At 26.0% G+C, this 26,635-nt stretch overlaps 9 protein-coding genes across 9 annotated transcripts; all 9 read left to right on the top strand.

Annotated features, from left to right (window-relative positions):
* The first annotated feature begins 1,151 nt into the window (after window positions 1-1,151).
* Window positions 1,152-2,424, top strand: OCT59_016080 (uncharacterized protein). Its single transcript, XM_025331547.2, has 3 exons — window positions 1,152-1,250; window positions 1,523-1,599; window positions 1,731-2,424. The coding sequence occupies exons 1-3, from the start codon at window positions 1,187-1,189 to the stop codon at window positions 1,992-1,994; spliced, it is 405 nt and encodes a 134-aa protein (XP_025185968.1). The 5' UTR covers window positions 1,152-1,186; the 3' UTR covers window positions 1,995-2,424.
* Window positions 2,425-8,522: 6,098 nt separating this feature from the next.
* On the top strand, window positions 8,523-10,018 carry OCT59_016079 (uncharacterized protein; the record flags this gene model as incomplete). The annotated part of the gene is made up of 4 exons (XM_025330045.2): window positions 8,523-8,746; window positions 8,826-8,956; window positions 9,034-9,059; window positions 9,239-10,018. The coding sequence occupies 4 exons, from the start codon at window positions 8,523-8,525 to the stop codon at window positions 10,016-10,018; spliced, it is 1,161 nt and encodes a 386-aa protein (XP_025185967.2).
* A 1,808-nt stretch (window positions 10,019-11,826) lies between these two features.
* OCT59_016078 (uncharacterized protein) lies at window positions 11,827-12,774 on the top strand. Its single transcript, XM_066132232.1, has one exon. It carries the CDS (start codon window positions 12,081-12,083, stop codon window positions 12,510-12,512), a length of 432 nt encoding a protein of 143 aa, XP_066003239.1. The 5' UTR covers window positions 11,827-12,080; the 3' UTR covers window positions 12,513-12,774.
* Window positions 12,775-14,450: 1,676 nt separating this feature from the next.
* OCT59_016077 (uncharacterized protein) lies at window positions 14,451-14,906 on the top strand (the record flags this gene model as incomplete). Its single annotated transcript, XM_066132231.1, has 1 exon — window positions 14,451-14,906. The coding sequence occupies one exon, from the start codon at window positions 14,451-14,453 to the stop codon at window positions 14,904-14,906; it is 456 nt and encodes a 151-aa protein (XP_066003238.1).
* Window positions 14,907-16,253: 1,347 nt separating this feature from the next.
* On the top strand, window positions 16,254-16,964 carry OCT59_016076 (uncharacterized protein). The gene has a single exon (XM_025314064.2). The coding sequence runs from the start codon at window positions 16,353-16,355 to the stop codon at window positions 16,773-16,775; it is 423 nt and encodes a 140-aa protein (XP_025185964.1). The 5' UTR covers window positions 16,254-16,352; the 3' UTR covers window positions 16,776-16,964.
* Window positions 16,965-18,677: 1,713 nt separating this feature from the next.
* Window positions 18,678-19,139, top strand: OCT59_016075 (uncharacterized protein; the record flags this gene model as incomplete). The annotated part of the gene is made up of 1 exon (XM_025324454.1): window positions 18,678-19,139. The coding sequence occupies one exon, from the start codon at window positions 18,678-18,680 to the stop codon at window positions 19,137-19,139; it is 462 nt and encodes a 153-aa protein (XP_025185963.1).
* Window positions 19,140-21,104: 1,965 nt separating this feature from the next.
* OCT59_016074 (uncharacterized protein) lies at window positions 21,105-21,424 on the top strand (the record flags this gene model as incomplete). The annotated part of the gene is made up of 2 exons (XM_066132230.1): window positions 21,105-21,323; window positions 21,410-21,424. 2 exons carry the CDS (start codon window positions 21,105-21,107, stop codon window positions 21,422-21,424), a joined length of 234 nt encoding a protein of 77 aa, XP_066003237.1.
* A 1,084-nt stretch (window positions 21,425-22,508) lies between these two features.
* OCT59_016073 (uncharacterized protein) lies at window positions 22,509-23,356 on the top strand. The gene has a single exon (XM_025314062.2). The coding sequence runs from the start codon at window positions 22,532-22,534 to the stop codon at window positions 23,000-23,002; it is 471 nt and encodes a 156-aa protein (XP_025185961.1). The 5' UTR covers window positions 22,509-22,531; the 3' UTR covers window positions 23,003-23,356.
* A 340-nt stretch (window positions 23,357-23,696) lies between these two features.
* Window positions 23,697-25,451, top strand: OCT59_016072 (uncharacterized protein). The gene has a single exon (XM_025314061.2). The coding sequence runs from the start codon at window positions 23,737-23,739 to the stop codon at window positions 25,117-25,119; it is 1,383 nt and encodes a 460-aa protein (XP_025185960.2). The 5' UTR covers window positions 23,697-23,736; the 3' UTR covers window positions 25,120-25,451.
* Window positions 25,452-26,635: the final 1,184 nt, after the last annotated feature.

Here is a 26,635-nt window from a genome sequence, read left to right as displayed (position 1 = left end):
ATAGACAGTATAGTTAAGGTAGCTTAATGATACCTTAAAAAATTTTAAATTTCTGCAAAGTAGTATGATAATAAAGTTTAAATTTAAAATTCGTCACGTGATTTTTGATAATTGTGTTTAATGTGACAAAATCGGCGCGAAAATATTAACGCAATTTATTCGACAAAATATTTCCTAAAATAGATAAATAAAAAAATTTTGTTATTAATAAAAAAAATAACTAACCTATAATAAAACTTATTGTTTTTATTTACTTTTCCCAAATTTTATTGGTTAGTAAATATTGTGACCACAAACTTTACCCAATTTTAGAATATGTACAATACATAAATGAAAATACCTTTTATATTTGTTCTCACAAAAAAATATTATTTTAAACAAAAAAAAAAATCATCTTATCCAAACCAATATCAGGAATTTTGAAACATCTAATCTTTTAACTTGTACATGATATCTTTTGCGCCATAATTGAAATCAAAAACCAATACATTAATATTATTAAACCTCGTTTTTCTGAAATACGTTTATCGCGATATCTAGATTTTTTTTTTTAGGGTATGACCACCAAGTATTTTTAATTCAGTCTGTGTGGGAAAAGAATCATTACACCAAGTGAATATCCAGATGCAGATCATAATTATTAATTATTTTCGGAAAAGAAACAAGAAATTTTTTTTTTTTATACTAATGATAATTTTAAATATAAACCTTATCTGAAACTTATAAAATAGAAACCATATAATAATTTAATTAATATTTTAACGGCTTTTCTTTTTATAAATTTTAATCGTCAAAATTTATTCAAATTTATTTTAATTGAAACAATATTATCACGTGATGAGAAATATGTTAAACGAACTTTAGAATTATGGTTAGACCCTACATTATTTTTCATATGCATTTTAATTTTTAAGTCAGATTACAACCTTATATATTATTTAAGTTAAGATGATCAAATAGTGATGTCTAAAATAAGATATTTCATTGGCTAGAATTTTTTTAAGGACATCCAATTAAATGGGCACGTTTCTTTTACCTATATTTTGGTTAATTATTAAAAATAACCAATTTCGTGATTTCCCGTAATTATTTCCGGGTTAAAAAAATTTTATATATAAAAATACGATTACAATGAAAAGGATGAGCTCTTCGTGCAACAAATTTCATACTTATTCGTTTTCGAAAAATGGATGAGAATCGATCGTTGCCCGCTTGTTTTAGTTTACCTTTGTCAAGACCAATTTATAATGGTACCTTTTCGTCTTTTTAAATCTTATAAAAAATTATTATTATTATTTTATTCTAATACAGTCCTCAAAATGACTTTATTATCATGTCATATATTTGTATTTTTATTTTTGTTCATAATTGTATAACAACCGGAAAAAAAGCGACAAAAAAAAAAAAAAAAAACTTTATTTCAGATACACAATTATTGTACGATATTAGAAAACATATATATTAACAATAAATGGTAACAACTTTAACATTATTTTTTATTATTTGAATATTATGTTTACAGAACAAGCTCTAAATTCGAGTCATGTCGAAAAACAAATTCTAATTAAGCGTAGAAAATATATGACGATGCCTTTAACGGTGAGTCTCATTTATTAGTTAAAAAAAGATAGTAATTTTCATCGTAACTTGAAGGTAGAGTTATGAATTATCATAGTTACACGCGAAAACATGTGATTTTTTTTACTGAACTTTTTTTTTTCGTCAAATAGGAAAAGCAAGTTAAAAATTTAGCTGATAAAAGAAAATTTCGTCAATGTAATTATATACGAACTTTGGAAACGAAAACTTCACAACTTGAAACGCTTTACGAATCAGCGCAAAAAGAAATTAAATCCTTAAGAGAAAGGATAACGATACTTGAGAAAAGGCTTACATCCTCAGGAATAGACGGATATTATTGCGACGTTAATCTGAACGATGACAACATCGATAATTCATTGACGTCATCGGCGAAGAAGCACAATCTAATCTAATGATTACTTACGAATGATAGTCGTTACAATGGATAATACTTTCCATAATTTACTATATGGAGAATTTTAAGGTTACGTTCAAGAACGATACAAAATTGTTATCTGATATCAGTATAACCTTATAACCTTATTTGATTATTTGGGTTTTATGGCGGTTTAAAATAACATTTTTTTCAATTATATATTTTTCAGATTATTTTATAAAGCTAGAAAATTGGACATTTTAACTAAACCACATTTGTATAGAAAACTGTTAAGCCGTTAAGGATTATAGAGAAAGCTTAGAAAGCTTTTTTTTTTTAAGGCGAACTAAATATTATTATTATATTAGTTCGTTAAATAGACATTTAGTCCTTTAAGCTTTTGGTTTTTTTTTTGTTAAATTTTTATATATATAAATAAAGATATTTGTTTATTATGTTGTATATTGTATCTATAATTATATTGTTACATTTTTATTTGATATTGTATCTATTACATTGTACATTGTTTTAATATTGTATCCAATTGAATTCTATATTCATTTAAGATGTTTTTTTAAGATAAAAATTTTAAAAAATTTCAAATTATTTAGATTTTATCCGAATATCAAGCTTTTTTTTTCGATTTTTTTGCAAAATTATAATAGTCATAATATTTTTTTTTATTTTTTTTCTGTTTTTCTTCTTTTCTTCTTTTTTCTTTTTTTCTACTTTTCTAAGAAAATAATTCACATCACGTTGCATTGCATGGACAATCCAACTTTTATCAAATGATCATATTGTATTGTAAGTACTTTTTTTTTTTCGAGTGTAACAAATAAAGACTTATTTATATAAATCGTTGTTTTCACGAGTCTGCTGCGCCAATTATAAATTATAAATTCACACCTTGTCTTGTTCTGATAACAAAGATATTTATTTACGTTTTGTATTGTATAACAAATTAAAGAAGATTACCCGCCAAGGAAGAAGCAACCTATTTATAGTCAAGTCATTTTATAAAATTACATCATAAATGTGTAATATTTTGATGTTCTTTATTTATGAATACTCTTTACAGTTTCCAGATTCTTTCTTTAATTATTAATAGAAAATTTGTTACTTCTTAATTTTTAACGGAAAAATTCTTTTTCCATATTTATAAAAAATCTAAATTCTAAAAGAATTGTTATGGTAAAAACCGATTATATCAAATTTTTTTATTTTTACGAATAATTTATTTTAAATACACCGACTGTACAACGATTAAAATCTTATTTTATGAGAAACACATGAATATCGATATCACAATATTTATTTATTTAATAATCAATAATTATCATAATGCAGTAAAATACATCGGAAAAAAATATATCCGAAAAAAAATCGGTCTACTTTTGGTTAGTCATATTCATAATACATTAACCCAACGAGAACTAATTTAGTAAATTAAATACCCTTCATAATCTTCATAATGCATGATTGTATCCTTTATAAACTTATCAATATCGGGATTTCCACTAGTCCATACTTATTAACTCTAATGGGTCACATTTTTTTTTTATTCTTCGGTAAAAGCTTTAAATAATTTTCGTATTATTTGAAGATATAATCAAGATTTCGACCATTTTATAGATTTACAGATATACAAGATATAAAGGAAATTGGTGAAATAATGATGGACCTATGAAATTTTGCTTTGAAAAGGTTAAAATGGACGAATATATATCACAAATATTTAAATGTATTACGTTTTAATTCTATATTAAATTATTTCTAATATGATGATGTTTCACTTTATTGGTTTCTATTGTTTAATATCAAGAATTATTAAAATATTTTTGTTTAAAAAATTTTATTTGCAAATTATAGCTTAAAATACGATGATGGACGATGATGGAATTTGTTTTAAAGATGGCGGAATAAAATTTGGTTACGGTACGTTTCGCCGAATTTCATTTTGCCGAAAACCATTTCGCCGAAGGGAAGTTTTGCTGAAGGAATATTTCACCGAATGTGATGTCATCGAGTGGACATTTCATCAAATCCTTTTCTCCTGAATCGTCCATTTCGTCGAAGGACATTTCGCAGAAAATGTTTAGTGATTAACTTATAACAGATAAATGTTTCCTTGATAATTAACAATTCGATACAAAGAAAATAAAAAATGCTCAAAGTACAAATTCCCTCTAAACTATTTCATTTTCATTTTATGATGACTTTGTTATCTTTTTTATTAAAATAAACATGACTTAATATAATGTATTAAATAATTCGTTTATTTTCTCAAAAAAAAGAAAAAATTTTAAAAAATTCCACAATTTCGGCGAAATGTCCTGGTGAACTGGTTTCGGTGAAATGGGTTTCGGTAAAATGGCCATTCAGCGAAATGTCCACTTAGGAAATGGCATTTCGGCGAAATGTACAGTCGCGTCGGAAAGTATCGCCCGATTCACTATTACATAGTAAATTACATATAAAAAATGAATACTGAGTTTTAAGATTAAAACAGCTCTTGCATTTTAACCTTCCCAAGGTTCAAATATTGTTATTTTAAAGAATATTATATTGGCTTTATAGTGATATAAAATTTAGAAATAATTAATAAAAGAAATATAAATATATATGCAGCTCATTTTTATATATAAATTTTATTTTTCGGATCTAAAACATATAAAAAAAAACTTTTTTACCTTATAAATAATAGCTCTTGCATTTTAACTTTCCCAAAATTCAAACATCAATATTTCAAAGAATATGGTATTGGCTTTAAAATGATATAAAATTTAGAAATGGTTATTAAAAGAAAGTTGAATATGTATATAGCCTTCTGAAATTTTCAATTTTTTATATGTTTTACTATAAAATTTGAATCGGGCGATACTTTCCGACGCGACTGTACTTCGGTGAAATATCCCTTCGGTGAAATTGCCTCGGCGAAATGGATTTCGGTGAAAAGGACTTCAGCGAAAAGTCCGGATACCATATTTTTATTACTTTGAATTATCTGGACTAGCAAATGAACAAAAATCGACGATATAAGGTCAAAAGTCTTGAACGGAGATATTATAGTTTTGGTGTAATTTTTGGCATTATTCTATGTATGAGAAATTATAAAATGAAGAAACTTGGTTATAGAGGAAAAGATATTAAAGAAACATTTAAGGAAGCTGATAAAGAATTGCCAAACATTTCAACTTCTATATATACTAGAAGAACATTAAATCCATTATTACTCCATATGTCGATAATGAAGAAAGTAATAAAGCTTCAAATTTTTTTTTTAAATTAGTTGATAATTCTTAATTTTTTTTGTATTTAATAGATTGCGACTATAAATGCCGTCGGAATTGCCGAATTGAAATTACGGCATTACGAAATATGGATTTTACCATTTAAATATCTAACAAATCATCAATATAAATTTACGGATTCATATGCCGTAATTAATTCCGACGACAAGTACTTTTAATCAGTCGACTTTGAAATTTCTGACTAATACAACTAACTAGTAATCAATTTATTATTTAATTTAAATATAATCATTATAGCGTGTTAATGATGTTTATTTAATAATATAACTAATATTATTGGCTTAACTGTTACGTTCACTGTAATAATATAAACCGACGCATATAGATATTATTAATTATTGGAAAAAAAAAATGATCAATAAACCACGCAAGTGTTTAGACCCATACAGTATATTTTCTAAACAACACGATTTTTTTTAAAAAAAAGATGATTTATCCATTTATTTAATTGATTCGTTGTTGCGATCTTTTGTCATTAAACAATTTGACCCGAATATTTATACCGAATAATAATTTTTTATAATTAAATTCCGAGAATATGTTGCATTTACGGAATAAAATACGTTAACTTTTTTATGGAGATAGATAAGTGGATAGGTTATTGTTCCGCAAAAATATTCTAAACAGAGTTCTCTTGGTCCTCCTATGGCGATGTCAACCTTTGGACGTTTTGGCTATTGGTGCCAATATGATGGTCTTACGGTTTGTTAATATTCGAAAATTAATAATTACATACTTGGCATTTTATCTCTTACTTGGTAAAACTCGGTAAAAGTCTGCAGTGTGCTCCGAATCTAACGGCGGCGTATGATTTTGTGTTCCATATTGCTATAAAAAAATGCTTTTTGATAATTATAATAAAAAACGGTCAATATTTAAATAAAAAAAAAAAACTTAACGAATTAAAAAATTTAAAGATTATGATCTGGGAAGTTCAAAATCATTAAAAACGATTAGATTTTTTCAAAAAAAAAAAAAATTTGGTATAAATATTTTTTTTTCAAAAACTATCTTTATTTTAGATCAGTCGCCTTAATGTCAATTTCTAACGTTCTAACGAATTAACATTTTATAAACATAATCGAAAATATTTTTATATAATAATTTTAACATTTTAAACAAAAGTCGCGAAAAAACAATTTTCTACGATCTTCTCTAAAAGATTTTTCTACGAAATGAGATGATAGTGTTAACATCACTTCCGGCTTTAGCATGTGATTCTAACAGTATAATTTTATAGAATGTAATGTGAATAATAAATGTATGCTTTACTAAATAAATAATGATTGTATACAATAATAATAAATAAAGAAATAACTATAAGGAATAATTAGGAAACGATATTGTTGACTAAGACTTAAAACTTTAAAACTACTAAAACGATTATAAATTAAAGATATACATATATTACTTTTTACTTCCTATTATTAGTTATCTTTGTTCAAGGATGGGTTATTCTAAGAACTAGCCCTGTAAAAAAAGTCTATCCGTTTTTATATTCCGTCTTTTTTCCGTAAAAGGCTCATATTTCCGGAATTAATAACCTTATATCCCGGAATTTATCGAATTATTTACATTTTCCGTGAATGGATCCGTGAAAGGCCCATTTTTACGGAGTTTTTACAGAAATAACGGATAAAATTTTTTATAGGGTAGTGCTTCGATCCGGATGAAAACTTGAATAATTTCATGTGACGATTATGGCTGAGAAAGATTATGAATTTCAGATTTAAACAGACTATAATTTAAATCAACATTAAAGTATTATTATCCCAAAAATTTATACTAATTCTGGCCAAACTCATAGTGCCAGCGAAATTTAATGAAATTCAATCCGGATGAAAATCCGGATAAAACCGCTACGGATCGAAGCACTACTAAGAACTACTAGGAGCAGAATCCATTGTGAGTTCGGAGCAAAAAAAAAGATGGACACGATAAAACTAAAATTTGCGATTTTTATTGGGTGTCTATGACACCATCGACCCGTGACCATTAATTTTTATAGTGTGTAGTACTATGGCCGATCTATCCAACTTGATTGTTTCAGGTTTAACGTCCAGATTTTCTGAAAAGCTTGGGGAAAGGGGTTTCACCAAATAAACTAAATGAAATGAACATAATAAAATTTTAAGAATTTTGGGAAAATTCGGGAAAATTCAGAGACCCATTTAAGGGGGCATTTAAACATAACTGATATGTGTTATTACTATATACCAAAATTTAGATTTTTAAAAAAATAGAAGGGGTGGGGTACGTTAAACAAACAACCATGTTGGAACGGCCTAATCTAAATGATATTTCTGCGTAACAAGCACATCATAGCGATCAATGTAGTTCACTAATCACTTATGGGCAAATGTACCGTACTTGACCTGCGCTAGCATCAAATCAACACCACGCACCGGAATCAAGTCGATCACTTTGCCGCTTATGGTATACCGATATCCAAGTAATCTATTACGATAAGTCTGTACTACGGTAATTTACCTCTCAATTCCCCTCTTTGAACAAGAGATAGACAAGTAAAACAAATAAGTTTGGTGAATAACCTAATTAGTGTTTTCATAGTTATAATGTAAAGTCAAATTCATACAAATTTCTTATTTTCGATATTTGATATGACGCAATTGTTGTGGATTTATTAACCATTGATCAAAAAAGCATCATGAAATATGTCGATCTATGTTCTGGAAACCGGAATGTTTTATTTTGTGTTCATTTTCGAAATATCGGAGTAATATTGTGTTATCGATCACATTAATGGTCATATTACCATATAATAATCACTAATACAAATTAATTATTGTGTTCATACATTTCTATTTATTAGAGTTTAATGAAACTCCTTATTCATTAATGAAGCTCCGTATTCACATCCCATTCAGATAATGTCGATCATCCCCTTACAGGATTATTGACGAGGCTATCACAGGTGAAAATCATAAATATGCATCGTTTTAAACGTTATTCTATTTTATTTTTTTTTTCTAATTATTATGATTGCAGTAAGTTTTTTTTTAATAATTATAATTGTTTTATTGATTTTATTATAAAAAGAACAAAATTTAAATCATATACTTCACCCTTTTTTCTTAAAATTATAATAATCTGTTCGATCATTCACTTTTTAATCGCTTGTAAAAAAAAACAAAATTTTAATCATATTTTTACCCTAATTATAATTTAAATAATAATTAATCGATCGATCTTTTAGATTCATTTTTAATCGCTCAAGTTTAGCAAGAAATAAAATGAATTTACGAGTAATAAAACTAACATTAAGTTTTATAGCAGCACTTTTAATATCTTCAGTATGTGGTACACAATATCTTTTCTCCGCGTATAGCACAACATTGGCAGAACGATTAAATTTTAGTTCTATTCAAATAAATACAATTGGAAGTGCTGCAAATTATGGTGTTTATCTTGGTAAACCAATTTTTGGTTATATAGCTGATAATTTTGGAGGAAGAAGGTATTTGATAATTTCATTAATTAATGTCACATAATCGTCACATAATCACGTGATTTAATGGTTATCTTTTTATATGTAGACCATTTTTTGCTGCTTTTATTATATTCATTGGATACTTTTGCCTTGCAATGACTTATGAAGGAAATCTTAGGCCATCATTCTTATTATGTGCTTTTTACATGTTTTTAGCAGGAATGGCGTCAGCTGCAGGTAAATTTTTGTGTTTGCTTGCATTGATTGTCGTCGCTCATTTTTGATTAATTTTTCTTTTTCTTTTTTTTTTACAGGTTTAATGTCAAGTCTCGTAATAGTCGTGAGTGCCTTTGATTTATATTTTTTAAAAAAAATAAAAATGATAATGGATTCATTTTTTGGCAAAATAATAATGGATCCTTTTTTTGTCAAAAATGTATTGGATTCTTTTTTGGTCAAAAATGATAAGAAATTTTAATAACGCTCGTGAAATGAAATTTTTTTTTTTTTGATAATTAGGCAAAAAACATTACATCATTCAGAGGAATATCACTCGGGGCACCGATTGCGTTATCCGGATTATCAGCAGCAATATATTCAGAAATAAATAGTTTGTGGTTTAAGAATGATAATTATCATTTCTTACTATTTTTAGCCATAAGTACAGGATTATGTATATTTATTGGAAGTTGGTTTTTAGTCGTAGTACCACCATCAATAAATCAGGATACTACCGTTGTAACACTCGAAGAAGGAAATTCATCTTCTTGTAGCACAAAACAAAATGATAAATTTGAAGATACACCATTATTACAAAATAAAATTAACGAAGAAATTGATATTGGTGGATGGGATTTTATTAATAATATTGATGCAAAATTATTAGCAATAACAATGTTTTTTTTTTCTGGTGCGGGATTGATGTATATAAATAATGTTGGAACGATAATCGAATCATTATATTCTTCACATTCTTCTTCTACTTTACCACCAATTTATAAATTACAAAATACGCACGTATTCATTCTATCTATTTTCTCTTGTTTAGGAAGATTATCCATCGGATTTATATCGGATATGGCAAGATTATTATTTAAAATACCTAGATCATTCTTTTTTATATTATCCGGAGTTTGGATATTTTTGGCTCAATTATTAATATTATTTTATGTTGATGATTTGGATAAATTATTGATAGTTACAATATTTGTTGGAGTTGGATTTGGAAATTTATATTCCATTACTCCTATAATCGTTAGTGAATGGTTTGGAACTAAAAGATTTGGATCTAATTGGTAAGTTAAATATAAAAGTAGAGAAACAATAGAAACAATATTTAAAATATAAAATTCTAATCGAAATTTTTTTTTAAAAATTTTTAGGGGAATGATTGCATGCGTAAATATTTACTTTATTATTAATTTTATTTTACATACAAATTCATACAAAATTCATACAAATTAATAACATATTTTATTTTATAGATTCCGGCTTTTGGAGGGCAACTATTTAATTTATTGTTCGGTTATAATAATGATCAACATAAAAGGAATGAATGTACAGGAACCGATTGTTATATAACAGTCTATTATTTTAGTTCATGCGCCTGTTTATTAAGTATTTGCATTTCATTAAGTTTATTTTATACAAAGAATAAAAAATAAAAAGAGGAAATATAAATAAAATTTTTTTTTGTTTATTCATGAATTAAAAGAGAAATAAAAATTGATGATTATTAAATAAGTTCATTGTAAAAGTAAACATTTATACTTAATAAGTCTTTTAAAACACCAATGTAAAAAAAGAAAATAGGGTATCTTATATTCCGTAGTTCCGGATTTCCGGTTTAACAATCAACCAAATTTGACTATCAATGATTTCATTCATTGATTTTGTAGCCAAACAAAGATTACAAGGTATGACGTTTTTTGTGATACGAGATTGTCAATGAAAGTGATCGTAAAACAAGAAAGGAAAACACTTTTATTAAAATAGAAATATATATACGTATTATACGTATTATACCTTTTTGTCCGTAATATTTGTATTATTTCAAATCATTTATAAATAATGTGGAAATTGATTTTACTTCGACATAATTTTTTCAATTTCAAATATTAATAATTAAAAGAAAATAACAAATTAACCAATAATCAATAATAATAATGTTATCCAATACATTAACTGAAATTGATCTTCATAAACTTAACCGCAAATCCGCAAAACGTCTCGTTATAAAATCTGTTAAAAAATCTCATTCTAGAAAAATATCCTGTATAAAATTTATAACAGAAAAAGGAAATCATAATATAAATTCAAATGGAGAGCGAGGAGTTCTTCATAAAGCTTTTCCATCATGTGTAATAGGTACTGAAATTGAACATTTGGTACAAGATTTTGAACCATATAATGGATATTATTTAGTTTATATTAATTTAGATTATGTATCTCGTTCATATAAATCATTAATTATTATTATAATTTTATTATTATTTTTATTATTTGTGATATTTTCATTATATCTTTATTATTATTATTATATATATTAACTTATGCGAATGTCATCCGGTTCTAGTGATTCTAGTGATTGGTCTTGATAAATTGTACAAACCTGATACACCATGATTATTTAACTGTACTATATAATGTAGATCCCTTTTCTTTTGTTCATTTGTGCATATTTTGATCGTCTTCATTTTGATCGTCTTTAATTTATTCTCTCATACTAAATTCATAATAATACAATAAAATTTTTTTCATTATATGGTTATATAAAAAGTGATTTATTACAAAATTTTTGTTATCAAGATTTCTTGTTTTCCTTTTGCAGATTTTGTTTCATACAACTTTTTTGCTTGGCATATTTAATAAATAAAGTACATTAATATTGGAAATGAATGTTTTTTGTTGTCACATGTTTAAATTATTTTAATATGAAATTTCTGAAACGGATCATCAAAATTTAAAACGATTATTCGAAGATCATCACGCTAATTTTCGGTCTTTTATTCCCCATAAATAGAGCTCATGGGAATATAAAAAACATGGATCGACTTTTTTTCATCTTTTTTTCCGTAAAAGGCTCATATTTCCGGATTTAATAACCTTATATCACGGGATTTATCGAATAATTTACATTTTCCGTGAATGGATCCGGGAAAGGCTCATTTTTACGAACGGATAAAATTTTTTATAGGAATGATGAGCGTCATTTTAGATTGTTCATAAAAAGATCAAATTTTTTCTCATAAAAATAAATATTTCAAGAAATTTGTCAAAATAACTTTTTACTGAAAATAATTTAAAAATTAATTTTTTTTTAAAACTCCAACTTATTCAATATTTAAAAGTTAACAAAAAAATGTCATATTATTATTATTCATTGAAAGAAGCTGAAGTTGAAGTTGATTTACATTATCGTACAAAACTTCTCGTTATACAAACGATCAAAGATTGTCATTTTAGAAAAATACCCTGCGTAAAATTTATAACAAGACGGGGAAACCATGTGAATGCAACCGGGGAACGAGAAGTTCTTTATGAAGATTTTCCATCATGGATGTTAGATAATGAGATTAGACACTTAATTGAACAATGTCAAAAATATGATGGTTATTATTTAGTTTATCTTGATTTAAATCATGCTCCTTCATTATTCAGAAGATTAATTTTTGGATGTTCATTAACATTATTATCACTTTTATTATTATTAATATTTATTTATATTTTATTAGTAATTATAATATTTACTTGTATTTTATACATAGATATATCTTTATATTTATACAGTTAGACCACCAGGTTGGTTTGGCCAAAAGTATTGATTAATACAGTGGAGTGACTGTAATCACGAACCTCTGTGCTGATAATATACAATTTGGTTGGTTAGTTTTTGTTATTTGAAGTGGCGAAATTACATATTTTTGTATGGTGTGTTACAATTAATATGTCAAAATTTGTGTAAAATTCCATATTGAAGATCTACAACAAATCAGAAAAGTGACTGTAAAGAAGTTTAATCATTAATAAAAATAATATGTATGTTAAAATATTTGATATGAAAAGATTTTTTTTATTATGTTTTAAGTCGGTTTCTGTAAAAATGGATGGGTGTGACTATATAGGGTGTGACTATATAGGGGTCTAACTGTAAAATAATGAAATAAATGGGCCACGTAGTGGCCAACCAATTAATGAAGGTCCCGATAGTAGCTCAAAGTGTTATCGTTCGATCATGCGTTTAATAATTATCACATACCATAAATATCATTCACTTTATAAGCTTTTATTTAAACTTTTCCTATAAAAATTCCATATTTTTTACTCGTATGTTTCATCTTTGTATTTTATTTACGTCTTGTTATTTATTTATATCTTGTATTTATATCTTGTCATTTATTATTTAAATATTTTTTTTTTATTATTACATATCAAATAGTAGATCCGAAGGATAGAAATCTCACCAGTGATGATCATGATCAGCATTAGCGAGAAATTTCAGACAACAATTTGTCAGAACTCCTCCCTAATTTTGATAGTGGGGATAATTAGTCATGTGGTATATTAAGATGAAGATCGTCACGACGTCACGTCATTTTTTCGTTGTTTCAATTCTTAATATTGTACGGTTTGAGAAAGAAAGAAAGAAATTAAAGAAAATCTTATTTTTGTGTTTCACTCGCAGTGACTCTCTGTTTCAAATTAAGTTTTTTTTTGTTTCATTTTATATTTTGAAAATCTTTGATGTAAAAATATGTAAAATTTTTTTTAACGCACCCAAACAGATAGAATTTTTATTATTTTTGTAAAATTTTATAGCAAATATGAAACAAAATAAATTATTTGTACAAATTTACAAAAAAAATGTGAAATAGATTAAAGTGAATCAAAAATAAAGTGAATTAAATATATCAGCTTGCTTTTTTTATCTTTGTTTGACTTTATTGTATCATTTCCAACGTGATCGGACTTACAGTTACCGTTTCCCTAATAGATACAATCAAAGAATATCATTACAAAAATATATCATCAATCATTAAATTTATCCTTTCAATTCTTGGGTTTTCATTTTGTTTGTCTTTTTTTGTGTAACACACGGAATATCAGACCTTTTGACCCAAAAATTTTTTGGGTTTATTTTGTACATGACCGAAAAATGCAACCGACAAGGCTAATATGACACAGTTGTATACTATACAGTATATAACTAGAATTTATTTACGCATATTTTCAATTTGTTCTAACATTCTTATATATATTAAGGCGTAAAAGTATGTAATTAATTTATTTCAAACAAGTTTTGCTATCAAGGTCCCTTTCTTCCTTTTTGCAGATTTTGTTTATAAATTTTCATCAACTATTTGCTCTGGTATATTTAACAAAGCTATTTGTGTGTGTAATAAACTTTGTTTTTGCTATTACGTGTTTAAATTTCATAGTTGACCAAAAATTCGAAACAATTGTTAAAGATCATCATCACGACAATTTTTTCGGTCTTTGTTTTTTTAAGGGTTTCATTCCCTATAAATAAAGCTCATGCATGATGAGCATTTTTGCCGATCGTCGTTTAGATTGTTTATAAAAAGGTTAAATTTTAATTATGAAAATTGCAAGAAATTTATCAAAATAACTTAAAGAACGCCCTTGAAATAATTTAAAAATTAAAAATTATTGCAATTATTTTTTTTTTAAATTAACTCCAACTTATTCAATATTCAAAAGTTAACAAAAAATGTCGTACTATGATTCATTGGAACAAGAAGTTGTTGATTTGCACTATCTTACACGTGAACGCGCAAGACTTGTCGTTATACAAAAGATCAGAGATTGTCATTCTAGATGCATACCCTGCGTAAAATTTATAACAGGACGAGGAAATCATATAAATGCAACTGGAGAACGAGGGGTTCTTTATGAAGAATTTCCATCGTGGATGCTAGACTCTGAGATTGAACGTTTGGTCCAAGATTATGATCCATGTAATGGATATTATTTAGTTTATCTTGATTTATTAGCACATGCTCCTTCATTCAAACAATTATGTGCATTATTATCATTTTTAGTTTTATTATTATTAATATTTACTTATATTTTATACATATTAGTTGTAACTTATTCGACTTTAAGTTCAATGAGCGATTATTTGGATTATAAAATAACGTATTCAAACACTAACGATTCATACTAGATTTTTACATATGTTTCATGTTCTACTAGTTTATATTTCTTTTATTTTATTTATTTATATCTTGTATTTATATCTTGTCATTTATTTTTATCTTTATATCATACATTTATTTACATCTTGTTATTTTATTTATTTTTTTAAAAATTAAATATTTTTTTTTCTTTGTTATTACATATCAAATAAACTGCGAAACTTATCAGGTTGTGATATGAAATTGCTAAATCTCACCAGTGTGATAGTTGTGGTTTTTATCTTATCATACATTTATTTACATCTTGTTATTTTATTTATTTTTTTAAAAATTAAATATTTTTTTTTTTTGTTATTACATATCAAATAAACTGCGAAATTTATCAGGTCGTGATATGAAAATTGCCAGTGATGTCACATTTTTACTCCATGCGGGTGATATTTTAATTTATATGATAGTCATGTGGTATGTTATGATGTTATTAACTAATACGGATAAAGATCGTCGTCGTTTCAATACTATTGTTTGAGAAAAAGACATCCTATTTTTTGTTTCACTCGCTGTTTCAAATTACAAACTTCAAGAATTTGTTTGAAGATAACTTTCTTTTATCTTTCAATACTATTAGCGCAAGATTTTTGAAAATATTTTAGTCCTTTTATATTATTTTAAAAACATTTTTTTAATCCTTGCAATTTCTTAAAAACATATTAATCAAATTGATACAGCAATGTCATTGAATTAAGTTGGAGTAAATCTTTCGCGTAATATCAGACCTTTTTGACCCAAAAATTTAATTTCGCCAATAGAATGGTTTACTTTGTATATGACCGAAAAATGCGACCGACCAGAATTGAACAACAAGGCTAATATGAGAATTTATTTACGCATATTTTGATCTTACATATAAAATTACCTATAAAACGTTTAATTGTTATAAGGTTCATTTATACATTAAAGCGTAAAAAGTATATAATTAATTTATTCAAAACAAGTTTTGTTATCAAGGTCCCTTTCTTCCTTTTGCAGATTTCTTTTATAAATTTTTCATCAACTATTTACTCTGGCACATTTAACAAAGCTATTTGTGTGTGTAATAAACTTTGTTTTTGCAATTACGTATCACTTGCATGTTAAATTTCATAGTTTCTAAAACGGGTCATCAAAAATTCGAAACAATTGTTAAAGATCATCACGCCAATTTTTTCGGTCTTTGTTTTTTTAAGGGTTTCATTCCCTATAAATAAAGCTCATGCATGATGAGCTCTATTTCTCTTTTACGGTTTAGTTTTTTTTGCCGATCGTCGTTATGATTGTTTATAAAAAGGTTAAATTTTTCTTGTATTATGAAAATTTCAAGAAATTTATCAAAATAACTTTTAAAGAACGCTCTTGAAATAATTTAAAAATTGAAATTGTTGCGATTTTTATTAAAAGAAACTTCAATTTATTCAATATTAAAAAGTCAACAAAAAATGGCGTACTATGAAGTTGATTTGCACAATCTTACACGTGAAGAAGCAAGACTTATCGCTATAGAAATGATCAGAGATAGTCATTCTAAATGCATACCCTACGTAAAATTTGTAACAGAACGAGAAAATCATATAAATGCAACTGGAGAACGAGGGGTTCTTTATGAAGAATTTCCATCGTGGATGCTAGACACTGAAATTAAACATTTGGTCAAAGATTATGATCCATGTGATGGATTTTATATAGTTTATCTTGATTTCTTTGTACGCGCATTCAAAGAAATATCATTGTTAGTTTTATTATTATTAGCAATTATTATTATTTTATACTTATTAGTTATAATTGATTCAGAATTAAGTTTAATGAGCGATTATTTAATGGATCTTAAAATAACGTATTTAAAGATTCATAATACATACTAGATTTATGCATATGTTTCATGTTCTACTAGTTTATATGTCTTTTATTTTTATTTATTTTATCTTGTATTTATATCTTGTCATTTATTTTTATCTTATCATACATTTATTTACATCTTGTTATTTATTTATTTTTTAAAATTAAATATTACATATCAAATAAACTGCGAAATTTATATGAAAATTGCTAAATCTCACCAGTGATGATAACTCTACCCGATAGTTGTAACTGATAGGATAAAGATCGTCATCGTTTTAATTCTTAAAATATGTATTGTTTGTGAAAGAAATCCTATTTTTTGTGTTTCACTCACTGTTTCAAATCAAGAATCTTAAGAATTTTTTTGAAGATAACTTACTTTATCTTCCAATACTGTTAGCGCAAGATTTTTTGAAAATTTTTTAGTCCTTTTATATTATTTTAAAAACATTTTTTTAATCCTTGCAATTTCTTAAAAAAATATATTAATCAAATTGATAACAACAATGCCATTGAATTAAGTTGGAGTAAATCTTTGGTGTATAACCGCAAAACGTTTTATTAGTCCGGAGCGTAGCAAAGGACTGACATATATGTTTTAGATGAGATATTACAAAAAATGTCCATTATACGCCCGCATGTCCTTTGAGTCCGATTTCAAATGTGTTAATGATTGAACTACCTCTTTCGTGTTAGCTAGATATTTTTAACTTTTTGATCAATGATTATTTTGAAAATCTTTGATATAAATTTTTTTCAACACACCCAAATAGATAGAATTTTTATTATTTTTGTAAAATTTTATAGCAAATATAAAACAAAAATAAATTATTTGTACAACAAATGTGAAGTAAATCAAAAATAAAGTTAATTAAATAAATTAAATATGTCAGTTTGCTTTTTTATCTTAGACCTCTCATATCATTTCCAACGTGATAAGCTCCGGACTTCGTAACGGTTACCGTTTCCCTAATAGATACAATCAAAGAATCTTATTACAAAAATATATCAATTATTAAATTCATCCTTTCAATTCCGGTCGGTTGCATTTTTCATTTTGTTTGTCTGATTTTTTGTGTAACACATGGGAGGTAAATCTTACCACCTCGCGTAGTACAGGTGATGACTTTGTGGCGGCCGCGTTGTTTAAAAATTTTTTGTGGTCTGATCTCTATTTGTCACTCGCATAAAATGTCACACACTTTATGCAGTGTAACCAACACTATTAATATTCGTAACACGCGAGGTGGTGTGGTAAAATTATCCCACATGGGATATCCGACCTTTTGACCCAAAAATTTTTGGTGGTCTATTTTGTATATGACCGAAAAGTGCAACCGACCAGAATTGAACAACAAGGCTAATATGAGAAACTTATTTACCCATATTTTGATCCTATATATAAAATTACTTATAAAATGTTTTTTTTTTCTTTCTTAATTGTTATAAGGTTATACATTAAGGCGTAAAAAGTATATAATTAATTTATTCAAAACAAGTTTTGTTACCAAGGTTTCCTTTCTTCCTTTTGCAGATTTGTTTTATAAATTTTCATCAACTATTTGCTATGGCACATTCAACAAAGCTATTTGTGTAATAAACTTTGTTTTTGCTATTGCGCATATTTAAATTTCATAGTTTGATCATCAATTATTCGAAACAATTGTTAAAGATCATCATCACGACAATTTTTTCGGTCTTTGTTTTTTTAAGGGTTTCATTCCCTATAAATAAACCTCATGCATGATGAGCTTTATTTCTCTTTTACGGTTTAGTTTTTTTTTGCTGATCGTCGTTTTAGATTGTTTATAAAAAGGTTAAATTTTCTTATGAAAATTTCAAGAAATTTATCAAAAAGAACGCTCTTGAAATAATTTAAAAATTGACAATTATTTTTTTTAAAAATAAACTCCAACTTATTCAATATGTACTATGATTCATTGGAGCAAGAAGTTGTTGATTTGCACTATCTTACACGTGAAAACGCAAGACGTCTCGTTATAAACTCTGTTAAAAAATCTCATTCTAGAAAAATACTCTGCGTAAAATTTATAACAGGACGAGGAAATCATATAAACTCAACTGGAGAACGAGGGGTTCTTTATGAAAAATTTCCATCGTGGATGAGAGACTCTGAAATTAAATATTTGGTCCAAGATTATGAAATATATGATGGATATTATTTAGTTTATCTTAATTCTTCGAATAAAGGAGCGTGTGCTAATAAATCATGTGCATTATTATCATTTTTAGTTTTATTATTATTAGTAGTATTAGTAGTAATTTTTATTTTATACATATCAGATATTAGTTATAACTTATTATCAAGTTCATTGGGCGATTATTTGGATTATTATAAAATAACGTATTCAAACACTAACAATTAATACTAGATTTTTACATATGTTTCATGTTCTACTAGTTTTTATGTCTTTTATTTTTATTTATTTATATCTTGTATTTATATCTTATCATTTATTTTATCTTATCATACATTTTATTTGCATCTTGTTATTTTATTTATTTTTTTAAAAATCAAATATTTTTTTTATTATTATCAAATAAACTGCGAAATTTATCAATGAAAATTGCTAAATGATGATCATTTAATTTCACATTTTTAACTCTACCCGAAACTCCATGCGGGTGATATTTTAATTTATATAATCATGTGGTATGTTATGATGTTATTAACTGATACGGGTAAAGATCGTCGTCGTTTCAATTCTTAAAATATGTATTGTTTAATCCTATTTTTTGTGTTTCACTCGCTGTTTCAAATTACAAACTTCTAGAATCTTAAGAATTGTTTTGAAGATAACTTTCTTTATCTTCCAATACTGTTTAGCGCAAGATCTTTTGAAATTTTTTAGTCCTTTTTATATTATTTTAAAAACGTTTTTTTAATCCTTGCAATTTCTTAAAAAACATATTAATCAAATTAATAACAACGAAGCAGATTTTCATAATCTTCAGCGTAAAACCGCAAAACGTTTGATTAGTCCGGAGTGTAGAAAAGGACTGTCATTATGTGTTTTAGATGAGGAAATGTCCGCCCGCATGTCCTTTGAGTCTGATATATAATTGGTTCTTCATATATTACAAATGTGTTATTGATTGAATTACCTTTTTCGTGTTAGATATTTTTAGCTTTTTGATCAATGAATATTTTTTTGTTTCATTTTTATTTTTGGAAAATCTACAATATAAAATTTTTCAACGCACCCAAATAGATAGAATTTATTATTTTGTAAAATTTTATAGACAAAATATAAAACAAAATAAATTATTTGTACAACAAATGCGAAATACTAAATCAAAAATTAAATATGACAGTTTGCTTTTTTTATCTTTGACCTTTCATATTATTGTATAATCATTTCCAATGTGATAAGATCCGGACCTCGTAAAGGGTAACCGTTTCCCTAATAGATACAATTAAAGAATCTCATTACAAAAATAGATCAATTAATCCTTCCAATTCCGGTCGGTTGCATTTTTTCGACTAGGGTTTGTTTGTCTGATTTTTTGTGTAACACATGAAATATCAACACAACCTTTTGAGTTTTGGCCCATGAAATTTTTATTTTCAGTTTCATCAATAGAATGTCTATATAGAATGTATATGACCGAAAGAATCGAACCGACCGGAATTGAACAGGAGCTAATATGATACACTTGTATTATATAATATATAACTAGAACTTATTTATAGTATAAAATTATTTTATAACAATTAAGAAAAAAATTTATTTTTAAGATAATACGTACATTAAAACGTAAAAAGTTTTATTCAAACCAAGTTTTATTATCAATATCTCTTTTTTTTTCCTTTTTGAAGATTTTGTTTTATAAATTTTCATTCAACTATTATTTCTGATACATTTAACAGAGTACATTAATACGAATAATATAGCACGTTTAGCACGCACGTACAAAATGAATAAATGTTTGAAAATTATAAAGTTATTGTGTGTGAAATAAACTTTGTTTATTTTTACTGTTGCGCATCATTTGCATATTGAGTTTCTGAAACGATCGTCAAAATTCGAAACTATTGTTCAAAGATCATCACGCCGCTTTTGTTTTTTTAAGAGTTTCATTCCTATAAATAAAGCTCATGCATGATAAAAAGTATTATTCCTCTTTTACGGTTTAGTTTTTTTTTTGCTGATCGTCATTTTAGATTTGTTCATAAAAAGATTAAATTTTCTTGTATTATCGTTACGAAAATTTCTAGAAATTTATCAAAATAATTTGGAATAAATTTAAAAATTGAAAATTATTGCAATTTTTTTTTTAAAAAAAAAAAGAAAGAAAACTCCAACCCATTCAACAAAAGTCAACAAAAAATGACGGACTGTTATTATCCAGTGAGAGAAGTTGAAATTGATTTGCTCTATCTTACAAGTGAACAAGCAAAAGATGTCGTTATACAAACGATCAGAAATTGTCATTCTAATAAAGTACCGCACGTAAAATTTATAACAGGACGAGTAAATCATATAAATGCAAATGGAGAACGAGGGGTTATTTATGAAGCTTTTCCATCATGGATGACAGATTCTAAGGTTAAATATTTTATCGAACATTGTAAAAAACATGATGGATATTATTTAGTTTATATTTATTTAACTCCCAATCCTTTATTTATCAGAAAATTAATTATTGAACATTTATTAAGATCAGGATGTTTTTTATTAATATTAATATTACTTCTTGTTTTTTACATGCGTAGTGTATACAATCAAATCCCTATATAGTCACACCCCTCGGGACCAAAAACAATTGGTGTGATTATAAAAATACTATATGATGAGACTAAATAGGGGTTTTTTTTAATAAGCTTATTAGTAATGTAAATGTGCTTATAAGGGGGGATGTGACTATATCTGGGGTGACTATAAAGGGGGTCAACTGTATAACTAAATACAGTTATTAGTTTCATAAATAGTGCACAATACATATTGGAATGTTTCACGTTCTACTAGTTTATATTACATTTATTGCATTTATTGTATCTTATCTTTTATTTATATCCTGTTATTTATTTGTACATTGTCATTTTATCATTTATTTACATATTGTTATTTTATTTTTTATTTTTTTTAAATTAAATATTTTAATATTTTTATTCTTACATATCAAATAAACTCCGGACTCCGGAATTTAGATCCGTCGCAATTAAAAAAAAAGAAAAAGATAAAATAAAAAAATGTTCGTGCAAGCAATAAAAAAAGAAAAATTTTTTCAAATATTGTGATAATACAAAAATGAATAGAAAATTTCTAAAAAATTGCTAAATCTTCATTATTGATCATACTAGCATTAGGGAGAAATTTCAGGAAGAATTTCACAACTTTGCCCGGAACTTCACCCTAATTTTCCCTAATTTTTGATAGTGGTGAATGGTGATCGTCATCAGGGTCACAAGTAGTGGTATTATAGTCATGTGGTCTTATGATTGTCATTAACTGATAGTAAAAAAGGATTTTTATTGGCACGTCACTTTTCGTTGTTTGTTTCACTCTATGAAGAAAGAAAATAAAGAAAATCCTTTTTTTTGTGTTTCATTCGTTGTTTCAAAAATGTTTATAAAAGGTGCAAAATTTGTCTTACAAAATTCATAGAATTTAAGAATTTTTTTGAAGAAAATTTTCAAAGATAAATTTCTTTACCCTTCAAACACTATTAGCGAAAAAAATTTTTTTAAACCATTTTTTTAATATTTGGAATTTTTAAAAAACATATTAAATATTAAATCAAATATATAATAACAATGTCACATTATTATTCATCATTAAAAGAAGTTGAAGTTGATCTTCATAATTTTCAACGTGAAACGGCAAAACGTCTTGTTATAAATACAATTAAAGAATCTTATTACAAAAATATAACAATTATAAAATTTATAACAGGAAGTGGAAATCATATAAATTCTATTGAAGAAAAAGGAGTTCTTTATGAAGTTTTTCCATCATGGATGTCAGATAATGAAATCAAACATTTAATTGAACATTGTAAAAAATATGATGGATATTATTTAGTATACCTTGATTTTGAACGTATATATCCTATCATTAATTATGTTCTTGATTTTATTGAATTTCTTATTGATGATTTTGATTATAAAGATTGTTTAATAACATTATCATTATTCATTATTACTTTTATTTTTGCTATTACTATTATCTTTCTTTTTGTTTTCGTATTATGTAACTTGTTGTTTATAAGAAATATTATTTATTAGTATGGTAAAAATTTCAAGAATTTTTACGAGATTTTATAGTTTTTTACGAGAAATTTTTTTTTTCTTTGTAAATATTTGTGTAAATTTTTCCTCATATTCATATTTATTATCACGCATATGTCATTTATATTATACTGTCATTGTTAAATTTATAAATAGAAATAAATAATATAATAAAGTTTACATGCATGTTTTTAGAAATTCTTTATTTTCTTTAAGGACTTTCTTCTTTGATCGACAAAAATATAGAATTCCTTTGTTGATATAACGTGCAGCTTTGTGTATTCCGTCTAACTCCGGTATGCAGTAGCAATCAATAAATACTACGGCAAACTTTTTTAAAGTAATTAAAGTAATTTTATTTTTTTGTTTAAAATTTCACAAAACTTTATTCCTTTTATCAGTAAAACAAAATGAAAATAGGCTTACTTTTTAAACATATGTAAGGTATAAATAACACTTAATGGGAGTTCCTTAATAAACTCGGGTCAGTTCGTACGTTAATATCGTACACCCCACTGCGCCCTCCTAACACTTATACTCTAATTATAGATTTGTCAATGAGAAAAAAAAATCAAAAAATCGGCCGCGTGACGGACTTTTTGTTCAGATCGTCTTAAATAATTACTAAGCAAAATCAATTCTGTACAACAATATAATTTTATAAATAAATGACGAAATGGAGATATTTGCTAATCATTTTTGGAAATTTTTTTTTTTCTAAAAAAAAAAAAATGTTTAAGCTAAGCGACGATGTCATTTTTATCATATTTGAAGAATTACAAGATGATAAAAATATTCTTTTTTCATGCCTCACAGTTAATAAAGTTTGGTGTAAAATAATTCTTCCAATTTTATGGAAAAATCCATGGAAAACTTTAAAGAAGAAACAAGACAAGTTATTATTAAATATAATTCTTTCTCACCTTTCAGATGAAAAAAAAATGGAACTAGAACTTGATTCTTTAACAGATTTATATCGTAAACCTTTATTTGATTATATTAGTTTTTGTAGACATCTAAATTTTAATAAAATTGAGAGAATGATTAAATCATTTCAAGAAAAATCAAAATTATCAATTATTGAAAATGAAATAATTAATCTTTTTGTTAATGAAAATAGATATTATACACATCTTTATATATCTTATCAATTTGCTTATCAACTACATCTTTTTCCTGGAGCCAAAAGTTGCTTTTCAAGAATTCAATATCTTAATTGTAGTACTAGCATAAAGAATGAACTCTCAGATGGTTTAATAAAATTATGTAAATCGATTAAAGTTTTGGATCTTTTTATAGAAGCTCTTAATAATAATGATGGAATTATTAGATTAATCAGGGGTCAAAGGAATTTATCGAAAATTTGTTTAACAACTCATTCATACAGCGATGTATATTTTTGTATAGCCCTTGAAAATTCTTTAATTGAACATGTAAATACCGTACAATATTTTAAATTGACTAAAAGACCGAGTACAAAGATTATTTCATCTTTTGTAAATTTAAGGGGATTAGAAGTGAGCGGTTGTCTTAACGATGTATTGGAATGGAATTATTTAGATGATGTATCTTTACCTTATTTAGAAATCTTAAGAGTTAGTAAAATTCCATTCAATGCTTTAATAAGTTTAATAGAGAGTACGAATGGGCTTCTTACTGAAATTAAAACTAATACCATACTTAACGTTAATGTATTAAATGATGAGAGAATAATTACCAAAGTTATTCATCAAAAATGTCCGAAACTTCAGTATCTTAAAATAATGTTGACACATAACGATAATAATCTCTCTGAATTCGAAAGTTTATTAATTAAATGTCATTATTTAGATGGATTATTCATTACTGGAAATGTTGGGTTTGATTGGGATGAATTATTTGGTGTATTAATTAAATCATCACCAATTAATTTGTTTAAATTTAAATTTAGTGATTCTCCCAGTTTGGAATCCTTAAAATTATTTTTTGATAATTGGAAAGGTAGACGTCCTCTGTTATTACAATTTGGTCATATAGAAAATGTAGAAGATTTGATAGAAGAATATAAAGCAAGAGGAATAGTGAAAAAGTTCAATAATAATGTTTCTTTTGGTGAAGGATTTGAATGGATTTGAATGGATATAAATAATAATATTTCTTTTGGTGAAGGATTTGAATAGATATAAATAATAATATTTCTTTTGATGAAGGATTTGAAGAATTTGAATGGATATAAATAATGATATTTCTTTTGATGAAGGATTTGAAAGAGTGTTATGGCTATGAAGATTACATTTAATTAATATCGCACCGTGTAATGTTTACGTTCTAATATAATCAGACAAATGTTAACAAAGGAACTTTCAGCAATTACGGTGGATTTACGGTATAATTATTATATTTGAATACACTCTGATTAGTTGTAACTGTGATTACTATTAATAATAAAATTGAACTTTTCACTTTATATTTTGTTACCGGAATGTACTATAAAATTATAATTGTTTAATTATTTTGTTAATTTTACTAAATCATTTGTTCTTTTTTTTTAGAAATGTATGGGCGCGGGATAATTTATCATTTTAACTGAATGATTTAGATTTTAAATAGACTTTTAGATGGAAGCGCGTTAAAACATATCGGCTGGTGGGCCTAATCTTGTTATGGTTATGTAACATAAATTTATACGGCTTAGAAATTTCTAAATTTATAAATATTTCAAATAAAAACTTAAATATATAAATAAGTTTCAAGCAAGAAACCTGGAGAATTCTGTTGTAAGATTTTTTTATATTACGATTTTTCGTCTGGTATTTCATGAGTTAACAGCAGTGATCTGTCCTGCGCCTTCAACTTTGAATAATGCGTCTTGCAACAAATTTAAATGTGGAATACTGTATGTATCTTCGCCTTTAAATAATCGAGCGAAAGATTGAATTGGAACTTGATCTCCTATTTTATTCGCTGCTGTTTTTATCAAAATCGTTCCACAAAATGGATCAATTCAACACCGAATTGTACAACCGTTACTAAAAAAAATTCAGGCTTAATTAAACATGTAATAGTAACAATTAAAGACGCTAATATAGTTGTGAATTATGTCGCTAACTGTATATGATTTTCCGACAAGCTTTAATTTATCATATAAAGGGAATACTCAGACATTTTCAAATCATGTTTAAAAACGTTCGTATCATGGCCAGTGTTCAGTTGTAAAGAAAGTCAGAAAATATACAGAATTATAAGTGTATATTTTGGGACGTTAATTCTTATTCCACCTCTATCGAGAATGCATCCTTATTAAAATCAAAATGTGATAATTACCGATATATAATTGTAACTCGATGATTAACCGATAAATAAAATCCCAATAATTAACACTATGTATTTGTCGAAAATTATCTCAATTTGTTAAGAAAATTATTGATATTTAAATCAAAGTATTTACTAATTATAAACTGGTTTATTTATTTCATTATCAGTACACAAATCTAATCATTTTTTTTAAGGCTAATTTTGCTTCTTCATTAGCGATTTCAATAGCCTCTACCTCAGCCACTGCTTTTCTCAACGTTTTCTTAAAATTATTTTTCGTTCTTCTATTTCAAACTCCAAACGCAAACGTCTTTCTTCGATATCAACCTTTTTTGA

Source organism: Rhizophagus irregularis, chromosome 24 (assembly GCF_026210795.1).
Source record: "Rhizophagus irregularis chromosome 24, complete sequence".
In the NCBI taxonomy this organism is placed as follows: Eukaryota; Fungi; Glomeromycota; class Glomeromycetes; order Glomerales; family Glomeraceae; genus Rhizophagus; species Rhizophagus irregularis.
This window is presented reverse-complemented; position numbering and strand designations above follow the sequence as displayed.

Bases quoted from the DNA above. Each gene is read 5' to 3' on its own strand.
- OCT59_016080 (XM_025331547.2), top strand. From the start codon at position 1,187: ATGGATGAGAATCGATCGTTGCCCGCTTGTTTTAGTTTACCTTTGTCA. The intron at 1,251-1,522 runs GTACCTTTTCGT...TTATGTTTACAG, and splicing joins GTCAAGACCAATTTATAATG to AACAAGCTCTAAATTCGAGT. The intron at 1,600-1,730 runs GTGAGTCTCATT...TTCGTCAAATAG, and splicing joins ATATGACGATGCCTTTAACG to GAAAAGCAAGTTAAAAATTT.
- OCT59_016078 (XM_066132232.1), top strand. From the start codon at position 12,081: ATGTCATATTATTATTATTCATTGAAAGAAGCTGAAGTTGAAGTTGAT.
- OCT59_016076 (XM_025314064.2), top strand. From the start codon at position 16,353: ATGGCGTACTATGAAGTTGATTTGCACAATCTTACACGTGAAGAAGCA.
- OCT59_016073 (XM_025314062.2), top strand. From the start codon at position 22,532: ATGTCACATTATTATTCATCATTAAAAGAAGTTGAAGTTGATCTTCAT.
- OCT59_016072 (XM_025314061.2), top strand. From the start codon at position 23,737: ATGTTTAAGCTAAGCGACGATGTCATTTTTATCATATTTGAAGAATTA.